General features: G+C 42.5%; 1 protein-coding gene across 6 annotated transcripts in view; it reads right to left on the reverse strand.

Annotated features, from left to right (window-relative positions):
- The window catches only part of NRK (Nik related kinase), a 183,214-nt gene that overhangs the window by 69,437 nt on the left and 86,497 nt on the right, over positions 1-27,280 (reverse strand). For 3 of the 6 annotated variants that reach the window (XM_038748633.1, XM_038748638.1, XM_038748632.1), the window contains exons 8-14: positions 17,837-17,891; positions 15,521-15,599; positions 14,265-14,440; positions 12,006-12,078; positions 11,354-11,561; positions 10,173-10,337; positions 3,385-3,549 (exon numbers count right to left, since the gene is read on the reverse strand). In XM_038748633.1, coding sequence (XP_038604561.1) covers positions 3,385-3,549; positions 10,173-10,337; positions 11,354-11,561; positions 12,006-12,078; positions 14,265-14,440; positions 15,521-15,599; positions 17,837-17,891 — 921 coding nt within the window. The remainder of the gene's footprint in view (positions 1-3,384; positions 3,550-10,172; positions 10,338-11,353; positions 11,562-12,005; positions 12,079-14,264; positions 14,441-15,520; positions 15,600-17,836; positions 17,892-27,280) is intronic. The other 3 variants (XM_038748635.1, XM_038748636.1, XM_038748637.1) reach the window with 3 other exon arrangements.

Consider the following 27,280-nt stretch of genomic DNA (forward strand, 5'->3'; position numbering starts at 1 on the left):
ACTGTGAGCCCCACGTGGGACAACCTGATTACCTTGTATCTACGCTAATGCTCAGAACAGTGCTCGGCACATAGTAAGCACTTAACAGATACCATCATTTATTAGGATATGAAACATACAGAATTACGACAAAATGAAAGTAGAGAGGAGGCTCATCTTTTAGCTCCATGGTAACTCGGTATAAAAACTGCTTCACAGAGTTGGGGCAGGGAAAAGAGTGAGAGTTACTGTTTTAGGCAGAGAGGGTTAGCTTCTCATCTGTAAAATAGGGTAAGATGGATTGTGGGCCTCATGTGGGAAACAGACTGTGTCCAATCTGATCACCTTGGCTCTATCCCTATTTAGTCCATAGTAAATTCTTACTAAATGCTTTGATTATAAAACTATAGATAGCCCTTTGATTCACAAACAAAAATTGGTCAATAAGGGCCAAATGGATTTAGTCAAATAATCCATTCATAGTTAATAGGATTGGACTGATCAAGTTTTCTGGCCTATCTGAACTACTGCTTTAGCTGGAGTAAAAGGATGATTGAAATAATTACTAGTGATTACTGAAGACCAAAAATATAATGGTAGTAAAGGAATGAAGGGAATTTGGAGTGATTAACATCAAGAAGTCAACAATTTTTAAACTGTGGGGTGGGGTGTGGGGGCTGGAGATAATAATCAATCAATCAATTGTATTTATTGAGCGCTTACTGTGTGCAGAGCACTATACTAAGCGCTTGGGAAGTACAAGTTGGCAACATATAGAGAAAGTCCCTACCCAACAGTGGGCTCACAGTCTAGAAGGGGGAGACAGAGAACAAAACCAAACATATTAACAAAATAAAATAAATAGAATAGATATGTACAAGTAAAATAGAGTAATAAATATGTACAAACATATGTACATATATACAGGTGCTGTGGGGAATGGAAGGAGGTAAGGCGGGGGGGATGGGGAGGGGGAAGAGGGGGAGAGGAAGGAGGGGGCTCAGTCTGGGAAGGCCTCCTGGAGGAGGTGAGCTCTCAGTAGGGCCTTGAAGGGAGGAAGAGAGCTAGCTTGGCGGATGTTGGGAGGGAGGGCATTCCAGGCCAGGGGGATGACATAGGCCGGGGGTCGACGGCAGGAGAGGCAAGAATGAGGCACAGTGAGGAGATTAGCAGCAGAGGAGTGGAGGGTGCGGGCTGGGCTGTAGAAGGAGAGAAGGGAGGTGAGGTAGGAGGGGGCAAGGTGATGGAGAGCCTTGAAGCTGAGAGTGAGGAGTTTCTGCCTGATGCGTAGGTTGATTGGTAGCCACTGGAGATTTTTGAGGAGGGGAGTAACATGTCCAGAGCGTTTCTGGACAAAGACAATCCAGGCAGCGGCGTGAAGCATGCACTGAAGTGGGGAGAGACAAGAGGATGGGAGATCAGAGAGGAGGCTGATACAGTAGTCCAGATGGGATAGGATGAGAGCTTGAACGAGCAGGGTGGCGGTTTGGATGGACAGGAAAGGGCGGATCTTGGCAATGTTACAGAGCTGAGACCGGCAGGTTTTGGTGATGGCTTGGATGTGAGGGGAGAACAAGAGAGCGGAGTCAAGGATGACACCAAGGTGCGGGCCTGTGAGACGGGAAGGATGGTAGTGCCGTCAACAATGATGGGAAAGTCAGGGAGAGGGTAGGGTTTGGGAGGGAAGACAAGGAGTTCAGTCTTGGACATGTATTCCATTGGAAATAATGGAATATTTCACATAGTTTCTGGGAGGGTCTTGAAAGAAGAAACTGTAATGAACTGAGGGCTGCCCTGTTGATGATTAACATACACCAGGCAACTGCTTGCATCTACTTTCAGAGAATTAAAACTCGATGAATCGAATGCAAAAACAATGCTCATTTCAAAATTTTTTCATTGTGCATGCCCCTTTTTTACTTAAACCAAAATGGGACTGACAAGCAACAAATGTTCTCATAATATTTGAAATCTGACTGAAAGCAATGGGGCTCAGTCAGTGCGGCAATGAAGGATTTTGGCCATATGACTGTATTCTCTCCCAAGCTGGCAGAGCCAGGAGTTTGCATGATAACTGCTGACCAAGAGCCTACCTGGCCTCTGCAAAGGCTCCTCAGGGTGGCAGCGGCAGGGTCCTAGGAAAGCCTAAAATGGTTTTGCCCAGTTAGACTCACACATGTTACTGATGTTTTGTGGGCCGTGATTTCACGTCCCGGGCTAGCCCTGCCTGCTAGAATGGTGCCTGGGTCTGGCTTGGGCTAAGCCAAACTGGAGGTGGGTCTGAAAGGAGCTGGAGGCCTCAATTCCAGGTTTGCAGCATGAACAGGGTTCCACAGGGTGTTGGAACTTGTGGAACCAGTAGGTCAGGGAAACAAGAGCACATCTGCAAAAGGTCACACATGTACACTTTCAACCTGGCTGCCTCCAGCTGTTCCCCCTTCCCAATAGCATTTATTAAGCGCTTCCTGTGTGCAGAGCGCTGGCAGAGAATTAGACATGGTTCCTGTCCCTTGGGGGGCTTGTTACACGAGCAGATCAAAAGGCTGCTGCAGGAAGAAATCTAGTGTGGGAGTAGGGTTTTTTTGGCAAACCAACTTGAAATGTTTCTTTTCTGAACAAAAACTACCTTAAAGGAAAGGATTTTCCTGCAAAGTTTGAACACCATACTGTAGGAAAACACTTTTTAAAAGTGGCTGTTAGGGATTAAGGTTTTCCTATTTTGGTCTAGCACTTACTGAGCCCCAACCTGAAACACATCTGAAACTGGGTGGGAAGCTGGAAGGGTGTCATTCCCACGTGGCTCAAGTCCAGCTTGGATTAGCTACAGAGCCAGCCTGACTTTGACACATAAGCTTGGCTGCATGGGCTGCTACAAGTACAATATTCCACAATGAACACTGGACAATAATGGGTCCAGATTTTCTGTCAGGGTTTATTCTGTGAGCTTTTGACATCAGGCCCAATAAACTGACAAATACAAGTAGTTATCGAAAAGCTCCTGTAGAATAATCTTTCCTGACTGCCACATCCGAAAACTGTTGGTCATCTACAGACCATTACAGATTATTACCACTGTCTTTTTCTTGTATCTGAGAAATAGCTGACTAGAGCCCTTGACCAATAGGGTTAATAGCCTTCATAATCAATAGTCTTCACCAAACTGGACAAAAGCCAAGAAAGCAGAGGAAAAGTGAGTCAGTCAGATTAGGGAGACACTAGCTAGAAACAAAAGGACTATTAACGAGAATGAAGCAACAGTGAATTGCAGGAAAGAAATAGATGGGAGCTAAAAAACAATACAGTATGGATGAGGTTTATGCAATTGGTGTATATGTTGACAAATTGTCTTGTCTATTTCACTTCCAAAGACTGAAATGCTGCCAAGTTTCATTTAGAGAAGTTTACCTCTTTTCTTACACTTTTCGGTGATGGAAGTGGTGCTACAGTCAAAGATTTTGGAGGTTCCTTATTCTTTTGCTTGTGATCATGTTGGAGAGATAATAGCTGTGTCTGATCTTTGGGAAGAGTCCGGTGTACTTTTTTATTATGCTGGGCATCTTCAATTTTTTTCTGAAAAAGAAAGCCAAAGTGAGATGTGAATAACATTTAAAGAGGCAGGTACCAGCCCTCCCATCCCCCTCAGAACAGAGGAAATTGTACAGTTCAATTATGTTCATTAATATTATTTGTCAAATTATGCAATATCCATAAGAAAACTGGTTTACTTACAGCCCCAAACTTCCTATAGATTTGGAACAGAGCAGTGCAAAATTATTAAATTATCATAATTCTCACAGCCCTTGAAGGGTAGCTCAGTACTAAATCAGGACTGCCATAATAACAATAATAATAATAATGATAATAATAATAATTAAGCACTTACTATGTGTCAAGCACTTTTCTAAGCACTGGGGAAGATATAAGATAATCAGGTCAAACACAGTCCCTATCTCACACAGGGTTCACAATCTAAATAGGAGGGAGAACAGGTATTGGATTTCCATTTTAGAGATGAGGCAACTGTGGCACAGAGAAATTATGTAACTTGCTCAAGGTCACACAGCAGGCACGTGATGGAGCCAGTATTAGAACCCAGGTCCTCCGACTTACAGGCCCCCCTCTTGTATTGTTCAAATATTTATTTTGCCCTTTATTTTTGACTCTTGTTTTATTCACTTTCAAGTGGATACCTTTTCTTTCTCTCTAAGCATTGAGCTGCCTGCCCTAGAGGACTCATCAGCACTGCAGGACCTGAGGAGCGGGCCCTCATTGATGCAGTGTGGGCCAACAGTGGTGGGATGTGAGTCCCAGGAAACGCAGGCCCTTCGGTTCGGCCTGGAAACTCTGGCAGTGGATCCTTTCAATCCCATGGTCCTGTTCCTTGTTCCACCCCACCCTGTTTTGGCAGGTATTGATTTTTACCCCAACACCCCTCCCCTCTCCTCCCTGAACCAAAAACCTTTCTCAGAATTTGAGGTATCTGAGCCACCTAGGACAGCTGATGAGAAGAACATGAAGGAGGAGGAGAAAGGCACGGACCCATTTAATCATGTCATATGGGCCTATGTTCTGAGGGTACACATGGCCTTCCTCAGAAACATTCACTATTTTCCTTGCAAAGACTAAAATAAATATTTGAGAGAGCCATAACTATTTCCTTTTCTAAAATCCTCTAGGTTATTTGAATCCACTCTCCTAAATACAACTACATGGCTCATTAAAATTCAATTACTCTCACATCCATGGCAAACTGCTGAAAACAAAATACTTTATTTTGGCCAGCATTCTTCTGTGGGGGTTTCCCTGTATTGTTCACATTCAGTTTGCTGCTTCCTGGGTTGTGGTTTTGCTATTTTAGCTTTTTTTAGTGGTAGAGTGGAAGTACTATTGCCAGAGGGTCCTAAATCACCTAAAAATTCCATGCGGGATGCATGCTACTTTATGTATTTTATGAAATGAAGTGCACACTGAAGCCATCCAAGATGACTGACTTTTGCAGGAATTATAAACCAAAGCTGGCTGTGATGCTTTTTCAAAAATATGAAAATCCTAATCTTTGAATTAATGATTACACAAGTAAAACATGTAGAATAATAAATATACATAAGTGATCCAATCCTGCAGTGCGAAAGGGTTTTTTTTTTCAATTTGGAACTAGTTTGTGTTTGTCACCTATATAATTAGTTTATCAGATTTTTCACAGTCCAATTAATTTCAGGTGCAATGCTAAATAAAATGAAGGTGCATTGACTTACTATTTTCTCATACTATCAAGAATTTAACTGCATGCTAAATTAACTGTGTGGGATCAATCAATCAATGGTATTTGTTGAGCACCTACTTTGTGCACAGCACTTGGGAGAGTATACTACAACAGGATTTGCAGACACATTCCCTGCCCACAACGAGTCTACAGTCTATTGCGGGAGTTTACAGTCTGGGAAGCGGGGAACAGGGGATAACTGTTGCATCTGCAATTAACTGTGAGCCCAGTTAATCTATCAATAAATCCATAAGAAGGATTTATTCAGTACTTACTCTATGTAGAACATAGTACTGGGAAGCAGCATGGCCTAGTGGATCGAACACGGGCCTGGGAGACAGAAGGACCTGGGTTCTAATCCTGGCTCCTCCACTTATCTGCCGTGTGACTTTGGGCAAGTCATTTCACTTCTCTGTGCCTCAGTTACCTCATCTGTAAAATGGGGATTAAGACTATGAGCCCCATGTGGGACAGTGACTGTACCCAACCTGATTAGTTTGTAACTACCCCAGCACTTAGAACAGTCCTTGACACAGAGTAAGTGCTTAATACCATTATTATTATTATTATTATTATTATTATTATTAATTTAGGAGACTACAATAGTATTAATAGACATGAACCCAGGCCTCTAAGTGTTTACAATCTAATGGGATAGGAAGACACTAAAAACGACTATAAATAGGAAGTAAGAGAGTCTGAAGACACATACTTAAGTGTTGCAGGGCAGAGGTAGTGCTGAAATAGCAATTAGTGCTTAAGTAGCATAAAAGTGCTGAAATAGCAATTAGGGAAAGCCTATTGGAGGAAATGTGATTTCAGAAGGACACTGAAGAAGGGGAGAGCAGGGGTATGCTGGATGTGAATGGGGAGGGGATTCCAGGAAGAAGAGAGGATGTGAGCAATAAGCCAGCAGTGGTGGAGATGAGAATGAGGCACAGTTGGGTAGGTGGGTTTGAGATGATTGAAGAGTGCAAACTGGGGTGTGGTGGGAGAAGAGAGTGAATAAGTGAGAGAGAGAGAGTGAGAGAGAGAGAGCGGAATGAGTTCATTCAGTCATTCAATCGTATTTATTGAGCATTTACTGTGTGCAGAGCACTGTACTAAGCACTTGGTTAAATTCAAAGGTCAGGAGTTTCTGCTTGATGCGTCGAGCAATGGGCAATCACTGGAGGTTTTTGAGGAGTGGGAAGATGTGTGCAGAATGACATTATAGAAAATGATGTGGGCAGCAAAAGAAAGTATGGACTGGAGAGGTAAGAGACTGGAGGCAGAGAAATCAGTTAAATCAGGATATGACAAATGCTTAGACAAAGAGTTGTGGCTGTTTGGATAAAGAGGAAGGGGTAGATATGTTGTGGAGAAAGAAACGATAGGATCTGGCAACAAATGGAACTTGGTGGGGGGAAGAGAGGGAGGAGTTTTGGATAATGCTGTGGTTATGGACCTGAGAGACAGGGAGTATGGTGGTGGCGCCAACTGTCAAGGGAAAGGCAGATGGAGAAGAGAATTTAGTGTCTGTTTATTTTTATATCGTATTCCCCCAAGCACACAGTAAGCATTCAATAAATACAACTGAATGAATGAATGACAGGAGATGAGTAATTCAGGATGATTTTGAATCTTTTTTTTTCATATCCTTGAGCTGGAATGTGTATTAATAAAATACAGATGAATTATTTTACATGCCATGAGACAGGTGTGATGCTTAGCTTCTAACCAATGTTGGTCATGCATTAGCTATGTAGATGCCAAAACCGTGTACAGAGACACTCATTGCTTCTAGATTTACCATAGGAACCCATACTTTTCTGTGGCATCCTGAAAGAATATCTTCTGCATGGTTACGCCCAAAGCTTAGTACTTGTTCGTTGTGGGCAGGGAATGTGAATACCAACCCTGATATACTGTACTCTTCCAAGCAGTAAGTGCTCAATAAAAACAATTGGATTGATTGATTATTGTTGTAGGAAAGACATGATTTCTGTCAAATGGCATTATGCTGCTCAATAAAAACAATTGGACTGATTGATTATTGTTGTAGGAAAGACACGATTTCTGTCAAATGGCATTATGCCTCACTAATTTGCTGGAATTTTTGAAGGGACTAACAAACCACGTAGATAATCTAGGAATTTATAAAGCATATTTTAAAAATGGTATCTGTTAAGCACTTCCTATGTGCGAGGCACTGTACTAATGCTCAGGTAGATATAGCTAATCAGGTTGGATACGGTCCATGACCCACATGGGGCTCACAGTCTTAATTCTCATTTTATAGATGAGGAAACTGAAATGAAGAAAAGTAAAGTGACTTGCCCATGGTCACATAGCAGGCAAGTGGAGCTGGGATTAGAACCAGGACCGTGCTCTTTCTACTAGGCCATGCTGCTTCTCTTCTAGGCTCACTTGCTAGGAGCCACTAGAAGATAATCAGCTCAGGCACAATCCCTATCACACAGGAGGCTCACAATCTCAGCTACAGGGAAACCAGCTAGTTTACCCTCACTTAACAGGTGAGAAAACTGAGGCCAAGAAGCTAAGTGACTTGCTCAAGGTCACATAATAGACTAATGACAGAACTAGGTTAGAATCCAGGTCTCCTGACTTCCAATCTCAAACTCTTTCCATGGGCCAGCCTGCTTCATTTCAGGGGAACACATAAACATACTATACTTAATCAACCATATTTACTGAGCACTTACTATGTACAGAGTACTCTACTAATCAATTGGGAGATTTTTTTTAAAACGGTATTTGTTAAGCATTTCCTATATGCCAAGCACTGTTTTTAAGTGCTGGGGTAGATACAAGGTCATCAGGTTGTCCCACATGGGGCTCATAGTCTTAAGCCCCATTTTCCAGATGAGGTAACTGAGGCACAGAGAAGTTAAATACAACAGATTTAGTACACAAGTTCTCTGCCAATAACGAGCTCGCAGTCTCGATTTATGAATGGCCCATAACAAGCTTCTACATGAAAGATTCTAAAAAAATCCTGAGTAATAATGAATTGGAATTAGTGCTTGGATTATCTTTGTTTAACAACTTCATATATGACTAGGAAGGGGGAGTTTGAAATAAACTTTCACATTTTGCAGATGACACAAAACTTTTTCCAAGTGTTGAAAGGACTATCCTTAAGAAGGGCATTGCTCAAGTCATTTAAGCTCCTGGACCCTCTCCCAGCTTAATCATTTGGGAAATGGGTGTAAAAAATATACCTGGTCTTGCTACAATCCATGTGTTTGATATGACTATCTTTCATCTACTCCAACACTAAACAGAGTGCTTCGGGACATAGTATGCATTTAATGAATACCATAATTATTATAAATCTAAATAAGTGGGTCAAAAAATGGCAGATGAACTTTGGCTGGGCAAACAAAAGGTAATTAGCCCAAAACACCAACTGAATGCTGGGTATAATTAAGACATCTTAGGGCAAACTTACTCCTGGAAAATTGTGTGAAACATTGTTGCGTCTAAAGAAGTACAAAATAGCACTGAAGAAGGTATAAAGAAAACAACTAAGATGATCAAAGGACTGGAGAAGCTTCCTTATGTGGATAGAGCCAAAGATTTAGGATTCTTCAGACTAGAAACTCTGTTGTTTGAGGGGGCACAGGATTTAAGTCTGTAAATACCAAGTCCCACATCACGAAAATGAGGGGATATCCATGGAAAATCTAGGGGTTGCTTCAAAACAAAAGGAAAACTTCTTTGAGCTTTGGGTGGTATGCTAATGGATTAATTACCACAGGAAGATGGTCAATGCGAAAATATAAGCTGTTTAAGAGAGTTTGGTTATATTAATGGATGAGTTGTCCATAATGGCCAATGGCCTGCAGAGAGAAAAATGTAAGGATAAAAGATGGTTCACCCCTAAACATACAGAGGAAGGGCAACCATCACATGATTCCTCTGAGCACCCACACGAAGCAGAGGGGTCTAGTGGAAAGAGCATGGGACTGGGAATCAGAAGACCTAGGTTCAAATCCTGGCTCCTTTACTTACTTTCTGTGTGACTTGAGATGAGTCACAGTTTCCCTGGCCCTCAGTTTCTTCATATGTAAAATGGGGATTAAATACCATTTCTCTACTCCCTTAGATGGTGACCCCCATATAGCAGTGAGACTATGTCTGATCTGACTGTATTGTATCCACTCTGGCACTTAGTACAGGTCTTGGTCTATAGTAAGCACACGATCATTATCCGATTGCCAATGTCTGAGTCAGAATACTCATCTGACCCAGTTATAACATCTCTCCTGCTCTTCTATTTCCTTCAAAGGCCTTGCCAAGCCCAGCTCCTGCCTGGGGCTGGCTGCCTGGGCTAATATCAGCTGGAGTATAGTCATTTTATGAGCACCCAACTGAAACTGAGCCTGGCCAAACCAGATGTGTCCCACTGTCACTTGTAGGAGTGCCACCACGGTGCCGAGTTGCCGGTCACGCCTTACTGCCTCTAGGAAGGCTGCCACAAACCACAGCTATCTCTAGGAGTCAGGTTCAGGACACTGTAAGTTTGGCCAGTTCACTTCCAGTTTATCATGGGTGAAACAGGGGGCTTTCAGAAGCCTAGAGGCCCAAGCCTTCCCAAACTTAGCTTTCGCACAATTGTGCACAATCTTGGTCAATCGGGATGCATCATTGAGCTCTTCATACCCGACCCTGATGTTTGGTCTCCTTGGGACCAACCTAGAAGACTGATCATAATTAAGTTCAATTACCAGCCCCTCCCGCCACTCCCCCCAAAATCCCCTTTTCACTGGTGGAGCTGGAAATGTTACTGCGATTAAGCAGTAGGCAGGGTCCCTTAGGATGTTGAGGTTCATCTGTGGTAGACACACTTAATGAGACCTGTTTGGAATAAACTATTACATTACAGTGGCCCCGAACACAAGGCAAACCAATGCTGAAATTGTACCTGTTTCCTTTCTGATTTCTTTTGTCCATCTGCTACCTTGCATCTTTCATCCTCAATCCTGTTGTCTTCTCTGCCCTTCTCTTCCTTCCTCAGAATATCCTTAATTTCTGGCCAGTGATGTTCGCCCTCTTGAAGCTTTCGGAGCTCCTGTTCCCTTTTCTGATGCTAAATATGCGCCAGAAAAGTAGTACACCTTAGCTCAACCACGTTAACCGTGTTAAAACATTAGTGCTTGAACTGATGGAATCAGACGGAATTCCAGAAGTGGTGAGAATGAATAAAACCTGTGAGTCTCCCCAAGCCTGGTGTTAGGCACCTCTAAAAGTTCCATGAGCACTTCGGTTCATTAGCAAGCTTTTCAAACATGTGGTTGATTAATGAACAGGTTAGTCCAGTTCCCAAGTCCGCCTAAAAACCAGGGGGTGACTTAAGCTGGAGGAATCTGGCTCCTAGGATTACCCTCATGCCAGTGGGGTTAATAACTCCTGCTGTAGTTACAAAAAAATGCTGTTCTCACAGGAATGCTCACGACTACCCCAGCGAGAGACACAAATCTATGGGGCTAATTATGGGGAGGGTGCTTATCCACACCCTAGAGGGATGCTGTTTCAAATTCATATTGCAATCTCCTATGGGCCGGAAGGAGACCTACGGAGGTCCAAAGAGAAATTATATAGGGTGGGTTTCTATATAGAAAAGATGTTTAAATTCATTTATTTCCTCTTTAGAAATTGTGCAGGAGTTTCAATCCAAACATAACTGCATTTGGTCTTGGGCCAAAGAACTGAAAAGTGAAACTGCCTGGAAATAAAGCTGTAATGCTTCACTGCCCAAGAGGGGGAAAGGGCAAATATTCTCAATTGAAAGAAATGAGCTGGTTTAGAAACAATCTTAAAGTTTCAGTCTCCTACAGAGAACTATTTCTGCAGAAGGCTTAGATTCACCTTCATATTCCCCTCCGTAGAAGAAATTTGATTTTGAATCGAATATTTTTTGGAAGTTCTAATCTATGATAGGACAAGGAAGAGTAAAATATAGTGCTCATATACCTCATCAGAGATAAATTTTACAAGGTGAGGGACTGAAAATGTCATTTGTTTGCTTCCTTTTGCAGAAGCATACTTGGAAAGGTTGAGGTTTCCCCCAACTACATGGGTTAAAAGAAATCAGCCGATACTTACATCCTCGAGCCTTTTTCTCTGCTCTTTCTGCTGCTCAATTCGCTTCTGACGTTCTGCCAGGAGCTGCTTCTTGTATTTTTCTTGATCTTTCAGCTGCTGCTGCTGAAGTTGCTGTTGCCGGTGAGGCTCAGAGCGGCTTTTGTTTTCCTGCTGCAGTCTCAGAAATTCACGACGGAGGGTTGATTCCCCAGGAAGATTAACTATGGAACTAAAACAAAGGGAAACAGAATTTTATATGATCATGGGTAAAAATCACAATTTAAGGTAATAAAGTATTACAGGGCATTTGCTCATAGCAGAATGCTCAGCTTCCACGAGTTAAAATATTTTTCGTAAATCTCTGATGCATCACCCCTCAAATGTATGAATTACTCTTTGCATTATCCTCATTACTAAATCCAGATGGAAGTGGATAGTATGCCTGCTCATTAGGGACCCATGTACCATACAGTAATGAATTTGGGAAGCCTCAGATATAAAGGAACATTTCTGTAAACAATCAGACATGATAGTTATAAAAAGATGACTCTTAGCGGAGGTCAGGGAGGACAAAGACTGAAAGCCATGCTGGGCAAAACAATTTAGTCCAGAGCAGAACATGCATGTGAATTATTAACTTAATCAGATTTTATAAGCAGCAAGTGAAATTAACCTTGGTTCTCCTTCATCTTCATTTAATTCATCTTCATCTTCTTCACTCCCACTGTATTCATATTCTGTTTCTTCTGAAATAAAATTTGGTGGTTAATTGTACAGCAAAAAATAAATATCCTGATATTAACCTATCCAGTTTCCAAAACAGAGCTCGTTAAGTCATTTTAGTTGTAGTATCCAAACATTACAAGTTCAACATTCAGTTAGTGATTTTTAAACAAACCCTTATTCCATCCTCTGTAGTGTAGAGATAAAAAGTTTAGGGAGGGAAGAAAAAATGTCCATCTGTGGGCACATTTTACACAATTTTCTCACTTGGTTTCCAAATCTGTAGTAGCAATCTGGCATCTATTAATAACACCAAACACAAGACAGAGACTTTAGACACCTACTATAATACAATAAATAATGGGAGGCAGTGTGGTCTATTGGAAAGAGCACAGGTCTGGGAGTCAGAGGACCTGGGTTCTAACACGCTGCCTCTGCCACTTGCCGGCTGTGTGACCTTGGGCAATCAATCAATGGGGTCAGAGCACTGTATTAATTGCTTGGAAGAGTATAATACAACAGAGTTGGTAGACATGTTTCCTGTCCACAAGAGCTTAAAGTCTTCAGAGGCCAAGTCACTTCACTTCTCTGGGCCTCAGTTTCCTCAGCTGTAAAATGAAGATTCAATATTCCTCCCCATCCCCCCCACCCTACCTCCTTCCCCTCCCCACGCACTTGTATATATTTGTACAGATTTATTACTCTATTTATTTTACTTGTACATATTTGCTATTCTATTTATTTTGTTAATGATGTGCATATAGCTTTAATTCTATTTGTTCTGATGATTTTGACACCTGCCTACATGTTTTGTTGTCTGTTTCCCCCTTCTAGACTGTGAGTCCGCTGTTGGGTAGGGACCGTCTCTATATGTTGCCAACTTGCACTTCCCAAGTGCTTAGTACAGCGCTCTGCACACAGTAAGCAATCAATAAATATGATTGAAAGAATGAACGAATATCTGTTCGTCCTCCGATTAAGACTTTGAGCTCAATGTGGGATGGGACCGTGTCCAACCTAATTATTTTGTACCTACTCTAGGGATTAGTTTGGTGTTTGGCATGAGGTAAGAACTTAAATGCCATAATTATTATTATTGTGATTTTAAAATTTATTTGTCTCCTTTGTACTTGGAGCTTAGACAGACAAATTAAATTTAGAGAAGATAAGCTTCAGTTAGGCACATTGGGTCACAATGGCATAATGTTGACATCATACATGTATATGCTGATTTTCGAAAGATGTTCACCATTCTTCAAGAGAGAGCAACTGTTTTGGTTGTTATTCATTCTTAACCACATATAACCCTTGCTTTTTTTTTCAGAAAATCTGAAGGGAAAAATGTAACTTCCCTTATATTTGCACCTTCAATAAGGACCAGAACATTAATACGATTTTTTCTACTGATCACTTCTGTTGTGTCATTCTTGTACCCCAGTGCTCCTGTATCACGGAGGTGGCATTCTTGCAGGATTTTATGTAAATCAACATTGGTGCCACAGTATGAACTGGGTCAGGTGACGTTTGCCTGTATACAACCACTGCACTATGCTCAGAGAGGCTCAGCTGCCACTGGAATGAATGTTCCCCCATTCTGCCAGTGTGTTTGAGCAGAAAAGCACAGTGAAAACAGACATCATAAAAGAAATGAATACAATTTCCTTTTTCTCATTAGACATGGGGTAATAAGTTGTGTCCCTTACTTACATTTTGACTAAATTCACCAGTTTGTATTTATGACAGAGCTGCAAACCTATTTCAGATGAGATGCTTTATATATTTTACAAATACAGCTCTTACAGAGCAGTGTCAGGCATCCAATAACAAATCATGAATTCTTTGTCCTTGAAAGGTTACTTAAAAATTCCAGCCTGAGAAGGCAAGGGGCAGATTCTGGTTACTTTATTACTTCCTTTGGAAAGAATAACTTAATTATTTTCACAATATCATACCTGACAATCTCAAAATGCTTTGTATTACACAAATTCTCACTTTGGAGCTTTGGCAAGAATGCTTTTCTTCTTTACAGAAAAAGCAGAGAGATTACACTGTGGTCAAAGAGCAAATACTAGTTTCAAGAACAGGAACTGAAAGTTATGACTATTAACTTCATATTCAAAATTGGACCATGTGACCTGTTTTATCAATGACTGGATTACTGCTTGGAGCTGAGTGTTCACTCTATTTAAGACATCAGTTCTAACATTACCTTTCTCTCCTTTCTTTTTCCTGGTCCTGTCCAGATGGTCTTTGAGCATAATACGAACTTGCCGTTCATTCTGTAAATCTCGGACAAATGAATGCTTGAGTAGCGTCTCTGTGGAAGGTCGATGCACATAATTTTTAACGAGGCAGCTTTCCACAAAATTAAGAAATTTCTTGGACCTAAGAAAAGGACCAGATACAGTGGCATTCAATTTGCAGAGAACAGTTTAGTCCAAAGATTCCCATAAAACATTTTAGATCATACTGAACAAAAGCAAGTATTTAATTCAATCAGTCAATCAATGGTATTTATGGAGTGCTTTCTGTGTGCAGAGCACTACAATAAGTGGTTGGGAGAGAACCATAAAATAGATTTGATAGATGTGATCCCTGACCTCACAGAGCTTACAATCTAAAACACTCAAGCTGTTAAAAATGCACAGAAACACTCCAGGATAGATCAGAAAAGAAGGCAAAGCAGAATGGTAGAGTTAAACTCCATTTTGAGGCAGCTTCTTCCTTTGGATATTGATCCCTATGGTTGCTGCTACATTTTTCCTTGCTCTCTCCCTTTGGTTTTGGTTTTCTGCCCGGGCCTAAACTGAAGACGCCATGACGGAAGCATCTTGAAAGGCTCCTGGATTGGGCAAAAGATGTGACAGGAGTGAATTTAGAGCTGTCTTTGGAAAATTCATTAATCCAGGAGGGGTTCTTCTGGTTTCATGTTAATTATATGAATAACCAATTGATGCAACCAAAGGAACTTGAATTATGGAAGTGAATCACCTTACCAGCTTGTCAGAACTGACTATTCAAGCAAAAATATTCCATGGGATTCTTGACAATGGCAGGGGTGAGGATCTCCACTTGATGCCTCATCATGAGTGAGAGAGCATGACTGTGTGAAGGGTCCTGGAACTATGCTGAGTCACAGGGAAAACGCCAGCCTTTGAGTCACTAACATTTCCTCCAATAAAAAAAAGCAGGGATCCAGTACAAAGCACTGGTTTTGAGTTTAATACCTTTAAGGTGGAAATATCCATAGAAAGAGAGGGTTCATACTTCAACAGGCCTGTAACTTCAGGCACCCTTAGGATGGTAGTTTGCTATTTCTCTTTGGTAAGGTCTAACTCCAAATTACCAAAACATGTGAGTCTAACTGTTGGATTTGTTAAAAAATTCTCCATCATTCACAGAGGCGCTAAACCAAGGATCTCACACTTATTGCTTTGGGAAACAAAAAGAAACATAAATATTTACCATTTCCGGGATTTCAGCTTGGGGGGAGGATTCCGTGGGATGAGAAAGAGGGCTCTCATTGGATGCATGTCACAAAGAGCTGAAAAGAAAAACAGATGCAATTAGAGAGGGAGCAGGAAAGGTGTGACAAGCCTTCTGTACTTAGAATCCTTTCACCTATAAGGAGGAAATGAATACAAATTTAGTGAGCAGACATTTTTGATTCAAGAGATAATGGTTAAAGGAAGAATTCATTTGACATACTTGGCTGTGTCCTACAGAATTCTATAAATCTTCATATCTGTTATACACAAAATACAATTGACAAATCAATGCTAAATTGGGCTAGGCACACGTGTTCTTAAACAATGCATGGAGGATGATTTTTCCCTAAGTGTGAAAAACAAATTTATTGGTGAATGTACTTCAGTGTTTCATGTGCAGGACCTTCAATTTGGATTAAGTATTTATGAGCTAGGGATAGCAACTAAGCTTCTAGCTGATATACAACAACCAACAAGTGAGGGGATTTTGTATTTGAGAAAACTGAAAAGAAACTGCTAAGGGGAGGCCTAGTTTCTTGGGAGCAACTTATTTCAACTACATAATGTTTAGGATTTTGTGCTTAATTATTAGACTTCAATTACTCTTTTAGATATTAAAATCCACAACTGCAGCAAAATAACACTGTGAGAGTGATAGCCTCCATCCCCTGACATGGAGTTGGCCCTCGTGCATGCTTGTGAAGACTGACTCTTGCTGCACTCATGCATTTGTTATCCAGAGTACATGGCACTCTTTGAATTTCTTCTTCTTGGTATCATCTCAATAATGCCAAATCCTGGGCTCCAAGGCGTTGACCTTGTTTTGGAATGCTGCACACTAGGCTGATATGTCTTTTGCTGATGTCTCCACCCTGCCCATTTCTATGCCACACCGTTTGAGGTGCTGTTTCATTGGATTTTTACAGCACTTCTTCTGTCTATTCTGTTTATAGTTGCCCCAAGATTGCTTATTGTGGAAGAGTTGTTGGTATCTGGCTGACACCCTCTGCACACGTACCCTACAGCAAAGGTGTGATAGTCGATGCAATATTTTGATGGTGGAGGACTAGCTGTGTCCCAGGACCTACCTCACTGCTGGTAATCCTGCCATGGCACTTGATATTAAGTACTGTTACAGATGTAACATTGGAGAAAGTGCTTGAAAAATCAAATGTAGCAGGCCTCTTTGGAAAATCCAGGATTCTCAGTCTTAAAGAAGGCTGGATAATACAGTTTTTTATACGCCTTCAGTTTGAATCTTGATACCTTGGTGGCACCACACATTAGCTGTCAGTCGTCCACCCAAAGTCATATTAGCCTACTTTATTATATTCCCTGTCTTCTTCTCTGCTGCTGCATCCGTTGGCAGTGAGACGCTAAATAGCGGAATTTGGCGATACTCATCAGATCTGGATCATCAATATAGACACTGGTTGATTATAACATTTACTAAGTACAGGTTACTATACAACTTATGTTTTCTTAGTAATTATCATTCTACAGAGCTTTCCTGATTCTGATAAGAGGTTCATGATTATAATAATGATTGTGGTATTTGTTAAGCACTTAAAAAGTGTTAAGCGCCAAAAAAGATACTAGATAATCAGGACATACAGGATCCCTGTCCTTCACAAGGCTCACAATCTAAGTAGGAGGGAGAACAGGTATTAAATCCTCATTTGACAGATGAGGTAACAGGCACAGAGAAGTGAGCCTGAGCAAGCTAACACAGCAGGCTTGTGACAGAGCCCGGATTAGAGTCTCAGAATTGTAATGTTATCAAATTCCAGAGTCCTTGTTACACTCTGAATGGGGCTACCAATATAAACTGGATCTAGCCATATCAAATCTGTCAATGGAATATCATCACGGAGGAATTTCTGGAACTTGAAAATCTCCCCAGGGCAGCCAAACCATTTAGTAATTTCCAGAGCACAAGTATACAGAAAATTTTACTTGGTATAATTTCTACAAACACCACAGTGGAGTCTCATGCTGTTTCCTGTATTTTTTCCATATCTGAAGTGTAGCAAATATCATGTCCATTGTGATCTGAAGCTTCAGTGTAATTCTCTATCTAGTTAATGGGGTTCTTACAGAGTCTGTCCAGGAAGACTCTGGCTATGATTTTGCAGGTAATGGAGAGAAAAGAGACCTGACAATGCTTCACCCAGCTCTTTTCCCTTTCTTCTTAAAGAATAACAATTCTTCAGTGTCTAGAAAAGAGCCCATGTAAGTGATGAGGTAGCAAATCCCCTCCCTGCTTGTCTGAAACAGTCAAATGGCTACTTACGGGGAGCGCCTTCTGCCATCTCTATAGCGGTGATCCCCAAAGACCATAGGTCACTCTGAAAAAACAAGTTAAGACAACAGTAATGCCATCTGCAGTGAGACCCCTATTGCTTTTAAATGAATACTGTCCCTATGTGGGATCTCAATCAACCAATTAATGATAATTACTGAGCACTTACTGAATTCAGAGCACTGTACTTAGCACTCTCCGCTACTTTCCCATCCTTTCCAGCAGTATCTTCAGATGAGATCTCCTCCCTCAAGTGCCACCCCATTCACCTGTGCTTCAGATCCCATTCCCTCTCATCTTATGAAAACTGTCACCCTTTCCCTCCTCCCCTCAACTTCCATCTTCAACCACTCACTCTCCACTGGTTCCTTCCCCTCTACCTTCGAACATGCCCATGTCTCCCCCATCCTAAAAAAACCCTCTCTTGACCCCACTGCCCCTTCTAATTATTGCCCTATCTCCTTCCTACCCTTCCTTTCCAAACTCCTAGATCGAGTCATATATACACGTTGCCTCGAATTCCTCAACTCCAACTCTCTCCTAGACCCCATACAATCTGGTTTCCATCCCCTCCATTCCATCAAAACCGCCCTCTCAATGATCACTAATGACCTCCTTCTTACAAATCCAATGGCTCCTACCCTATCCTAATCCTCCTCAATCTCTCAGCTGCCTTCGATACTGTGGACCATCCCTTTCTCCTCAACACGATATCCAAGCTTGGCTTCACAGACTCCGTCCCCTCCTGGTTCTCCTCATCTCACCAGCCATTCATTCTCAGTCTCCTTTGCGGGCTCCTCCTCCCCCTCCCATCCCCTCACTGTAGGGGTTCATCGAGGGTCAGTTCTTCGTCCCACTCTGTTCTCCATCTATATTCACTCCCTTGGTGAACTCATTTGCTCCCACAGCTTCAACTATCATCTCTACGCTAATGACACCCAAATCTACATCTCCACCCCTGTTCTCTCTCCCTCCCTTCAGGCTCGCATCTCCTCCTGCCTTCAGGACATCTCCATCTGGATGTCTGCCCACCATCTAAAACTCAACATGTCCAAGACTGAGTTCCTTATCTTCCCTCCCAAACCCTGTCCTCTCCCTGACTTTCCTGTCACTGTAGACAGCACTACCATCCTTCCCATCTCCCAGGCCTGCAACCTTGGTGTCATCCTTGCTTCTGCTTTCTCATTCACCCCACACATCCAATCCGTCACCAAAACCTGCTATTCTCACCTCCACAATATCGCCAAGATCCGCCCTTTCCTCTCCATCCAAACCGCTACCTTGCTGGTTCAATCTCTCATCCTGTCCCGACTGGATTACTGCATTAGCCTCCTTTATGATCTCCTAGCCTCCTGTCTCTCCCCGCTTCAATCTATACTTCATTCTGCTGTCCGGATTATCTTTGTATAGAAACGCTCTGGGCATGTCACTCCCCTCCTCAAAAATCTCCAGTGATTGCCTGTCAACCTTCGAATAAAGCAAAAACTCTTCACTCTCGGCTTCAAGGCCCTCCATCACCTTGCCCCCCCCCAACCTCACCTCCCTTCTCTCCTTCTACAGCCCAGCCTGCACACTTTGCTCCTCTGTCGCTAACCTTCTCACTGTGCCTCATTCTCGCCTGTCCCGCCGTTACCCCCTGGCCCACATCCTACCTCTAATGATGATGATGATGATGATGATGGCATTTATTAAGTGCTTACTAGGTGCAAAGCCTCGAATGCCCTCCCTCCACACAAGCTCTCTTCCTCCCTTCAAAGCCCTACTGAGAGCTCACCTCCTCCAGGAGGCCTTCCCAGCCTGAAAAACCCCTTTTTCCTCTCCTCCTCCTCCTTCCCCCCTTTCCCTGCCCTTCCCCCTTCCCCTTCCCACAGCATTTGTGCATATTTGTACATATTTATTATTAATTTTATTAATGATGTGTATATAGCTATAATTCTATTTATTCTGTTGATATTGACACCTGTCTCCTTGTTTTGTTTTTCTGTCTGTCTCCCCCTTCTAGACTGTGAGCTCATTGTTGGGTAGGGACCGTCTCTATATGTTGCCGATTTGTACTTCCTAAGTGCTTAGTACAGTGCTCTGCTCACAGTAAGTGCCCAATAAATATGATTGAATGAATGAATGAATGAGAGAACAACTGAAGCAAAACACATGTTCCCCATCATCAAAGAGCTTACTATCAAATGGGGAAAACAAAGCATTAACAAATTGCAGGATCAGGAGGGTCAAGAAAGATTCTATTAGCAATAAATGCATGATAACAAAGTGTCGAATAAATGTGGGACAGGGACTGCACCTGACCTGATTACCTTGGATCTACCCCAGTGCTTAGTATAGTGCTTGCCTGATAGTAAACTCTTAATAAATACCACAATTAATATTACGTACCACTAACCTATAGACAGCTATATGTTAAAGTGCTTGGCATGGGTGGTAAATACTTTAGTGCTAAGAGGTACATTGGTGGGAAATAATTGGAGAAGGCTTCATCTTATTATTAATAATAATGATAATAATAATGATACTTGTTAAGCGCTTACTTGTGTGCCAGGCACTGTACTAAGCACTGGGGTGGATGCAAGCAAATCAGATTGGACACAGTCCCTGTCCCACGTGGCACTCACAGTCTTAATCCCCATTTTATAGATGAGGTAACAGAAGCACAGAGAAGTGAAGTGACTTGCCCAAGGTCACACAGCATACAAGTGGCAGAGCCAGGATTAGAACCCACGGCCTTCTGGCTTCCAGGCCCGGGCTCTAGACACTACACCATGCTGACTATCCCAGCTGCTCCAGCTGTCTTCTTGGAGAAGACAGAATGAGAAGATACTTCAGAGAAGGACATTTTCGGACCTGTGACCTTTGCCCTACAACTTTTCATCCTAGGGTTCCATTTCCACCTCCAGCTTTATTGAGATTTATTGTAACATGCTAATTCAGAGCATGCTCTGAAGAACAGAAAAAGAACTGGCCTTTTCCTTGTGGATATTTATCAGCTGTTTTTAATTTTGGGATGACTGGCTCAGAACTGTGGGTGCTTTCGCATCCAAATGAAAAGTGCATATGGACAAAGGGCAGCTAGAAGCCAATCCTCTGGCCTAATTGGATGATGGATTTTGGGAAGGACAGAGATAGAACTGTATGTTTCCATTTAGAAAAGCTGGCAATTTTCCCTGGCACAAAGAGACACTTCAGAGGGTGCAGCAAAGGGAAATTCTATCACACACTTCGCCTTTTCCCCAAGTCCCTATCTGCCTTATGCAGGGGCTCATCAGCTCATTATAAATTATTTGTTTATGTTGACGACTGTCTCCCCTTGTAGACCGTAAGCCCATTATGGGCAGGGAGTGGGTCTTCGAATTTTGTTGCACTGTGCTCTCCCAAGTGCTTAGTACAGTGCTCTGCACATAAAAAGTGCTCCATTAATACCATCCAACGATCAGCTCTAGCAAGCACCAGGAGCTCCAGGTCACACAGGGCTTTGCAAACTCGGGGCCCTGGGAAAGTGATCCAATGTTCCAGTAAGAGGCACTCTGGAAAGGGCACAAAGTGCATTGACTTGCCCCATCTGCTGCTGCTGCTGCTGCTGGATGGTTACCAATCAGGCCACTGTCCGGTTCCTGTCCCCAAGGGGCTCTGCGGCTGTCAGGAGTGAGTGATCCAGCCAATTCTCCCCACCTGCCCCTGCCTAAACCACGAGGTACACATTCCACAGGTATACAGTAGACAGCTTTCATCAACGCAAAAGGGAGAGTCTGGCAGATGAAAAATGAGAAGGGTTAAAAGCAGTTGCAAAACACAACAGGCAATTCTTTCTATCAAGAGTGTGTTCTTGGGTGAAGCCCAGCTTTGACAGACAGACCATATTATTTTGTTGAAAAGCTGAATGTCAGAATACCATCTGAGGATTGGGTCTTCTATCTTGTGGTTAAAAAGGTGAGGGGAGAGCAGAGGGCTACGGAAAAGTGGGCTAAAGCCTCTTAGGGCTTTGGGATGTTTGTACTATAAATGCAAGAGTTCCATGGGACCTTCAGATGATCAATCAATCAGTGGTATTTACTGAGTGCATATTGTATGCAGAGCACCATACTAACAACTTGGAAGAGTACAACAGAGTTGGTAGGCAAATTTCCTGTCCATGAGATTCTTAGTCTAGAGGGAAGAGACATGTTAAAATAAATTATGGATGTGCACCTAAGTGCTTTGAGACTGAGAATGGGGTGGATATCAAATGCTCAAAGGGTACAGATTCAAGTTCATAGGCAATACAAGTAGGGGAGATGAAGACTTAGGGGAAAAGCCTCTTGGAGGAAATATGATTTCGAAGACTCTGAAAGTGGGGAGAGTGATGGTCTGTCATATATGAAGAGGAAGGGAATTCAGGCCAGAGGGAGAACGTGGGTAAGGGGCTGACGGTCAAATAGATGAGATCAAGTTATAGTGAGTAGGTTGGTGACAGAGGAGCAAAGTGTGTGGGCTGGGTTGAAGTAGGAAAACAGAGAGGGAAGGTAGGAGGGGGCAAGCAGATTCAGTGGTTCACTGCTGATAGTAAGCGTTTTCTGTTAGATGTGAAGGTGGATGGGCAACCACTGGAAGTTCTTGAGGAGTGGGGAGATGTGGACTGAACATATTTTTACAAAAATGATCTGGGCAGCAGAGTGAATTATGGACTGGAGTGGGGAGAGACAGAGAGTGAGGAGGTCAGTGAGGAGGCTGATGCAGTAGACAAGGCACTATATTACAATGGCTTGATCAACATAGTAGCAGTTTGGATGGAGAACAAAGGTGGATTTTAGCAATGATATGAAGGTAGAACTAATGGAATTTGGTGAGATTAAATATGTGGGTTGAATGAAAGCGATGAGTCAAGGACAATGCCCTGGTTACAGGCTTGTGAAACAGGGAGGACAGTGTTGGAGAACGTGTAGAGAACGGACGGGCAACAGGATACACAAGGAACTGCTGCACAGAAAGCTGAGAGTGGGAAATCGAAAGCAAGAAAGACTGAGGAAATGTTTTAAGGTCACAGTACAACAAAACCTCAAACGCTGTTGCATCTCAGCTGAAAACTGGCAGTCAATCATTGAGGATAGACCAGCTTGCCGCATTCACTTCAAGAAAGGAGCTACTCTCTTCGAAGAAAAGCACCATAAGGCACAGGGACAAAGGAATAAAAAGAGAAAACAGTGCTGGGCACAGCAACATCAAACATGACGGCACAACTAAGGGTAGTGTTTTGGGTGCACAATGTGAAGGGACTTCCGGAACCCTACTGGCCTTTTCAGCCAAGCATGAACTCACAGGTGAAGTTCACCAACAGTGGTGTCTTTGAATATGAAAGAATTGGGCTCTAACCTGGAGGTGGAAATGGATGAACCCCAACAGAACAACAACTGGGGATTAGTGCAAGAAGTTCTAATCCTGGAGCGTTTTATATTTTCTAAAATTACCTAACACCCTACAGAAACCAGGACTGTCCTGGGACATTCATGTATGACCAGCCTATGTACTTGGACATTTACAGAACAGAGATAAGAAACAACTACTTCTTTTGGGATCTATTAAACCTAGAGGGAAAAGGAAGTGAAACCTGAACTTCACCAAAAATCCCAAGAAAATATTGAAAATAAATCACATCATTTCAACATGCTCAAAGACTCTGACTGGAGCTCGAGGTAGAGGTGCCAAAGCATAGTAAAATTCAAGCCCCACTCCTCATTCAGACTTTGACGTGGAAAAGATAGATTTCCCTGTGTTCTGTTCAAAAATGTCTATTTTTTTCCACAGTTAAAATGTCAGCTAACTCCCATCAGCAGCAAGAGCCACCACAGCACTCCCCTTCCACATTCTCCTACCACTGCAAGGTAGCTGGAGGATAAGAGGAGGAGCCATTCAGGCTCCCCAAACCACCGAAAGGCCACAGTAAACCATTCTTTTCATGCCAGCACACTGATTATCCATTTCATCCTATCTGAACTTCTTTCAAGGTGTCGTACCCTTTTTGTTCTGATCAAATGCCTTTTAAATATTTACTATGAAATTTTAATTTTTCAATAACAAAGGTAGATTTCTGAATCTCAAGCAGACTCACTGTCACATTGATTAATGCCGAATCATTAATGCAATTTATATACAGAGCATACTTAGGTTTCTCTCCTACAGAAAACTGTGTTTTTCAGTTCAGAAGAGATTAATTTGCTAGCGGTTTAAATAGAAATGTTAAAGAAATGACCATCATGAATTGGAGTCTAATTTGTTTCAAAGGCTGACACCTATAAATTGGTCAATCAATGGTATTTACTGAGAGCTTACTGTGTGCAGAGCACTGTAGTAAGAGCTGGGGAGAGTACCATTACAGCAGAGGTAGTAGAAAGATTCCCAGCCCACAGGGAGCTGGGGGAGATAGTACTTAAAATAAATTATGGATATGTACATGAGGGGATGGGGCTGAGAGTGGTATCTGGCATTTAAAAGTACAGTTTTTCTGCAATTTGGAAGTCATCCACAAAAGGTTCTCCCCTTTTATCTTGAGTAATCCAGCTAGACCTTTTTTACTAGGATGAACATTTTAGATTCATAGAATTTGGTAAAGCATTAAGGACATTGCTTGGGCAGAAATAGCTTTCAGTGGCAAGGGACTACATGGAACCAGTACTCAGGCTCAACGAATCTAGAATACAGAGCAATGTGAATTTTCTTTTCTTCAACTCATCAAAACCTTTCACAAATTTAAAGGTAGAGCACAGTGAAACTGAAAATAATTAATGTACAAATGTAACCATAGTCTACGGAGACTCCAGGAACTCTCTTATGTCCCCATGAATCTAAGACCGCCACATGCAGGGGCCAGTCATTAGTTAAAACTTCAAAGATTTTAAGGTATCTGTGTCCTTGGAAGTGAGTGATGCTATGAATTCATGAGCCAGATAACTTTATTGAAATAAATGGAAGCTGCAAGCAAATGGGACAGACCTTCCTCCTCGTTTCTAGGACAACTCCCCATCTTCCACTGTTTGGTAAAATATTATCTTTCGAGAGTGACATCCTCGGGCACAATCCAATTCAGGGCAAAATGATATGAATGACTAAGTTATCACAGTAATAATAATGATGATGGTATTTGTTAAGCACTTACTGTGCGCTAAGCACTGTTCTAAGCGCTGGGGTAGATATAAGGTAATCAGGTTGTCCCACGTGGGGCTCACAGTCTTAATCCTCATTTTACAGATGAGGTAACTAAGGTCCAGAGAAGGTAAATGGCTTGCCCAAAGTCACACAGCTAAGTGGCGGAGCCAGGATTAGAACCCACAACCTCTGACTCCCAAGCCCACACTCTTTCCACTAAGCCACGCTGTTTCTCTGCATGGGGCATGTCGGGATGAGATTAGAAAAATAACAGGGCCACCAGAGGTTGTCTTTTCTGTAATCAGTCTGTTGCCTGATTTGTGCAGGACTAGGGCAAAATCCCAGTGGAATGGCTTCCTGCTTGAATTAAATAAGTACTGGCCCTACTCCTCCACCACACGTGAATCAGTGGAACTCTGTTTGCAGAAACTGGAATGAACAAGACACGAGAGACGTATGAACAAATCAGTGGTTTATATCCTTCATTGGGGAAAAAAATCAAAAAACCCCAAAACTCAAAGTAACCAGATTAAGGAACTGGCTGAAATGGGTCTAATCACCTGGAGTTACAGCTATAACTCACACTGACCAAGAAACCAATTAGAGGGAAGGGAAGAGAGAAGAGAACAACATTGCAGTCTTTGACACCATTCTCAAAAAGAAAAGAGCCATCTAAAAATGAGCCATAATAATGACATTTATTAAGCGCTTACTATTTGCAAAGCATTGTTCTAACTGTAAACATGGTAAGAATTTGTTTTAGCATCAAATAAGGCCCTATCACTCCCATATGCAGAAAAATGTTAGCCTTATACAATTTTGCTGTACTTACAATTAAAAAAGCTTCACAAAGAGAGTGGAAAAGGCCATGCAAGTCAAAATAGGGAACTTGCATTCATTCAATCGTATTTATTGAGCGCTTACTGTGTGCAGAGCACTGTACTAAGCACTTGGGAAGTACAAGTTGGCAACATATAGAGACGGTCCCTACCCAACAGCAGGCTCACAGTCTAGAAGACAGACAACAAAACATATTAACAAAATAAAATAAATAGAATATGTACAAATAAAATAGAGTAATAAATGCATACAAACATATATACATATATACAGGTACTGTGGGGAGGGGAAGGAGGTAAGGCGGGGGGAGGGGGAGGAGGGGGAGAGAAAGGAGGGGGCTCAGTCTGGGAAGGCCTCCTGGAGGAGGTGAGCTCTCAGTAGGGCTTTGAAGGGAGGAAGAGAGCTAGCTTGGCGGATGTGCGGAGGGAGGGCATTCCAGGCCAGGAGGAGGATGTGGGCCGGGGGTCGATGTCAGGACAGGCGAGAACGAGGCACAGTGAGGAGATTAGCGGCAGAGGAGTGGAGGGTGCGGGCTGGGCTGTAGAAGGAGAAAAGGGATGTGAGGTAGGAGGGGGCGAGGTGATGGACAGCCTTGAAGCCGAGGGTGAGGAGTTTTTGCCTGATGCGTAGGTTGGTTGGTAGCCACTGGAGATTTTTGAGGAGGGGAGTAACATGCCCAGAGCGTTTCTGCACAAAGATGACCTGGGCAGCGGCGTGAAGTATGGATTGAAGTGGGGAGAGACAGGAGGATGGGAGATTGGAGAGGAGGCTGATGCAGTAATCCAGTCGGGATAGGATGAGAGATTGAACCAGCAGGGTAGTGGTTTGGATGGAGAGGAAAGGGCAGATCTTGGCAATGTTGCGGAGGTGACGCAGGTTTTGGTGACGGATTGGATGTGAGGGGTGAACGCGAGAGCGGAGTCGAGGATGACACCAAGGTTGCGGGCTTGTGAGACGGGAAGGATGGTAGTGCTGTCAACAGTGATGGGAAAGTCAAGGAGAGGCATGTGCCTGTTCTGATTATCCTGTATCTACTCCAGTGCTTCCCAGGGTGGTTGGCATATACTGAGCACTCTGGAAATACCATCATTACTACTAAGCATTTCTATTAGGAACAGGGATATGTTTTTTACTGTGGACACAAGGAGTAGGAAAAATCACAGGAATTGGCTAAAGGACTCACATCTTTAGTACTTTGCACCCTAGCACTACCAGATTATGGTGCTAATGGTGGCACTGACACAGATTAATCTGAAATAGGACTTTAAACAGAAATACTCTTAACCAGTATGATAAAAAGCTGCCATACTCGGCTGGGTTTTTTTTGTTACTTGTTTTCATTTCAGCTTATCAATCACCGGCATTTATTGAGAACTCACTTTGTGCACAGCACTGTCCTAAGTGCTTGTGAGAGCACAATACAACAGAGTTAGCAGACACGTTCCCCACAATGAGCTTACATTTGTCCTT

This window comes from Tachyglossus aculeatus, chromosome 6 (genome assembly GCF_015852505.1).
Source record: "Tachyglossus aculeatus isolate mTacAcu1 chromosome 6, mTacAcu1.pri, whole genome shotgun sequence".
Taxonomy (NCBI): domain Eukaryota; kingdom Metazoa; phylum Chordata; class Mammalia; order Monotremata; family Tachyglossidae; genus Tachyglossus; species Tachyglossus aculeatus.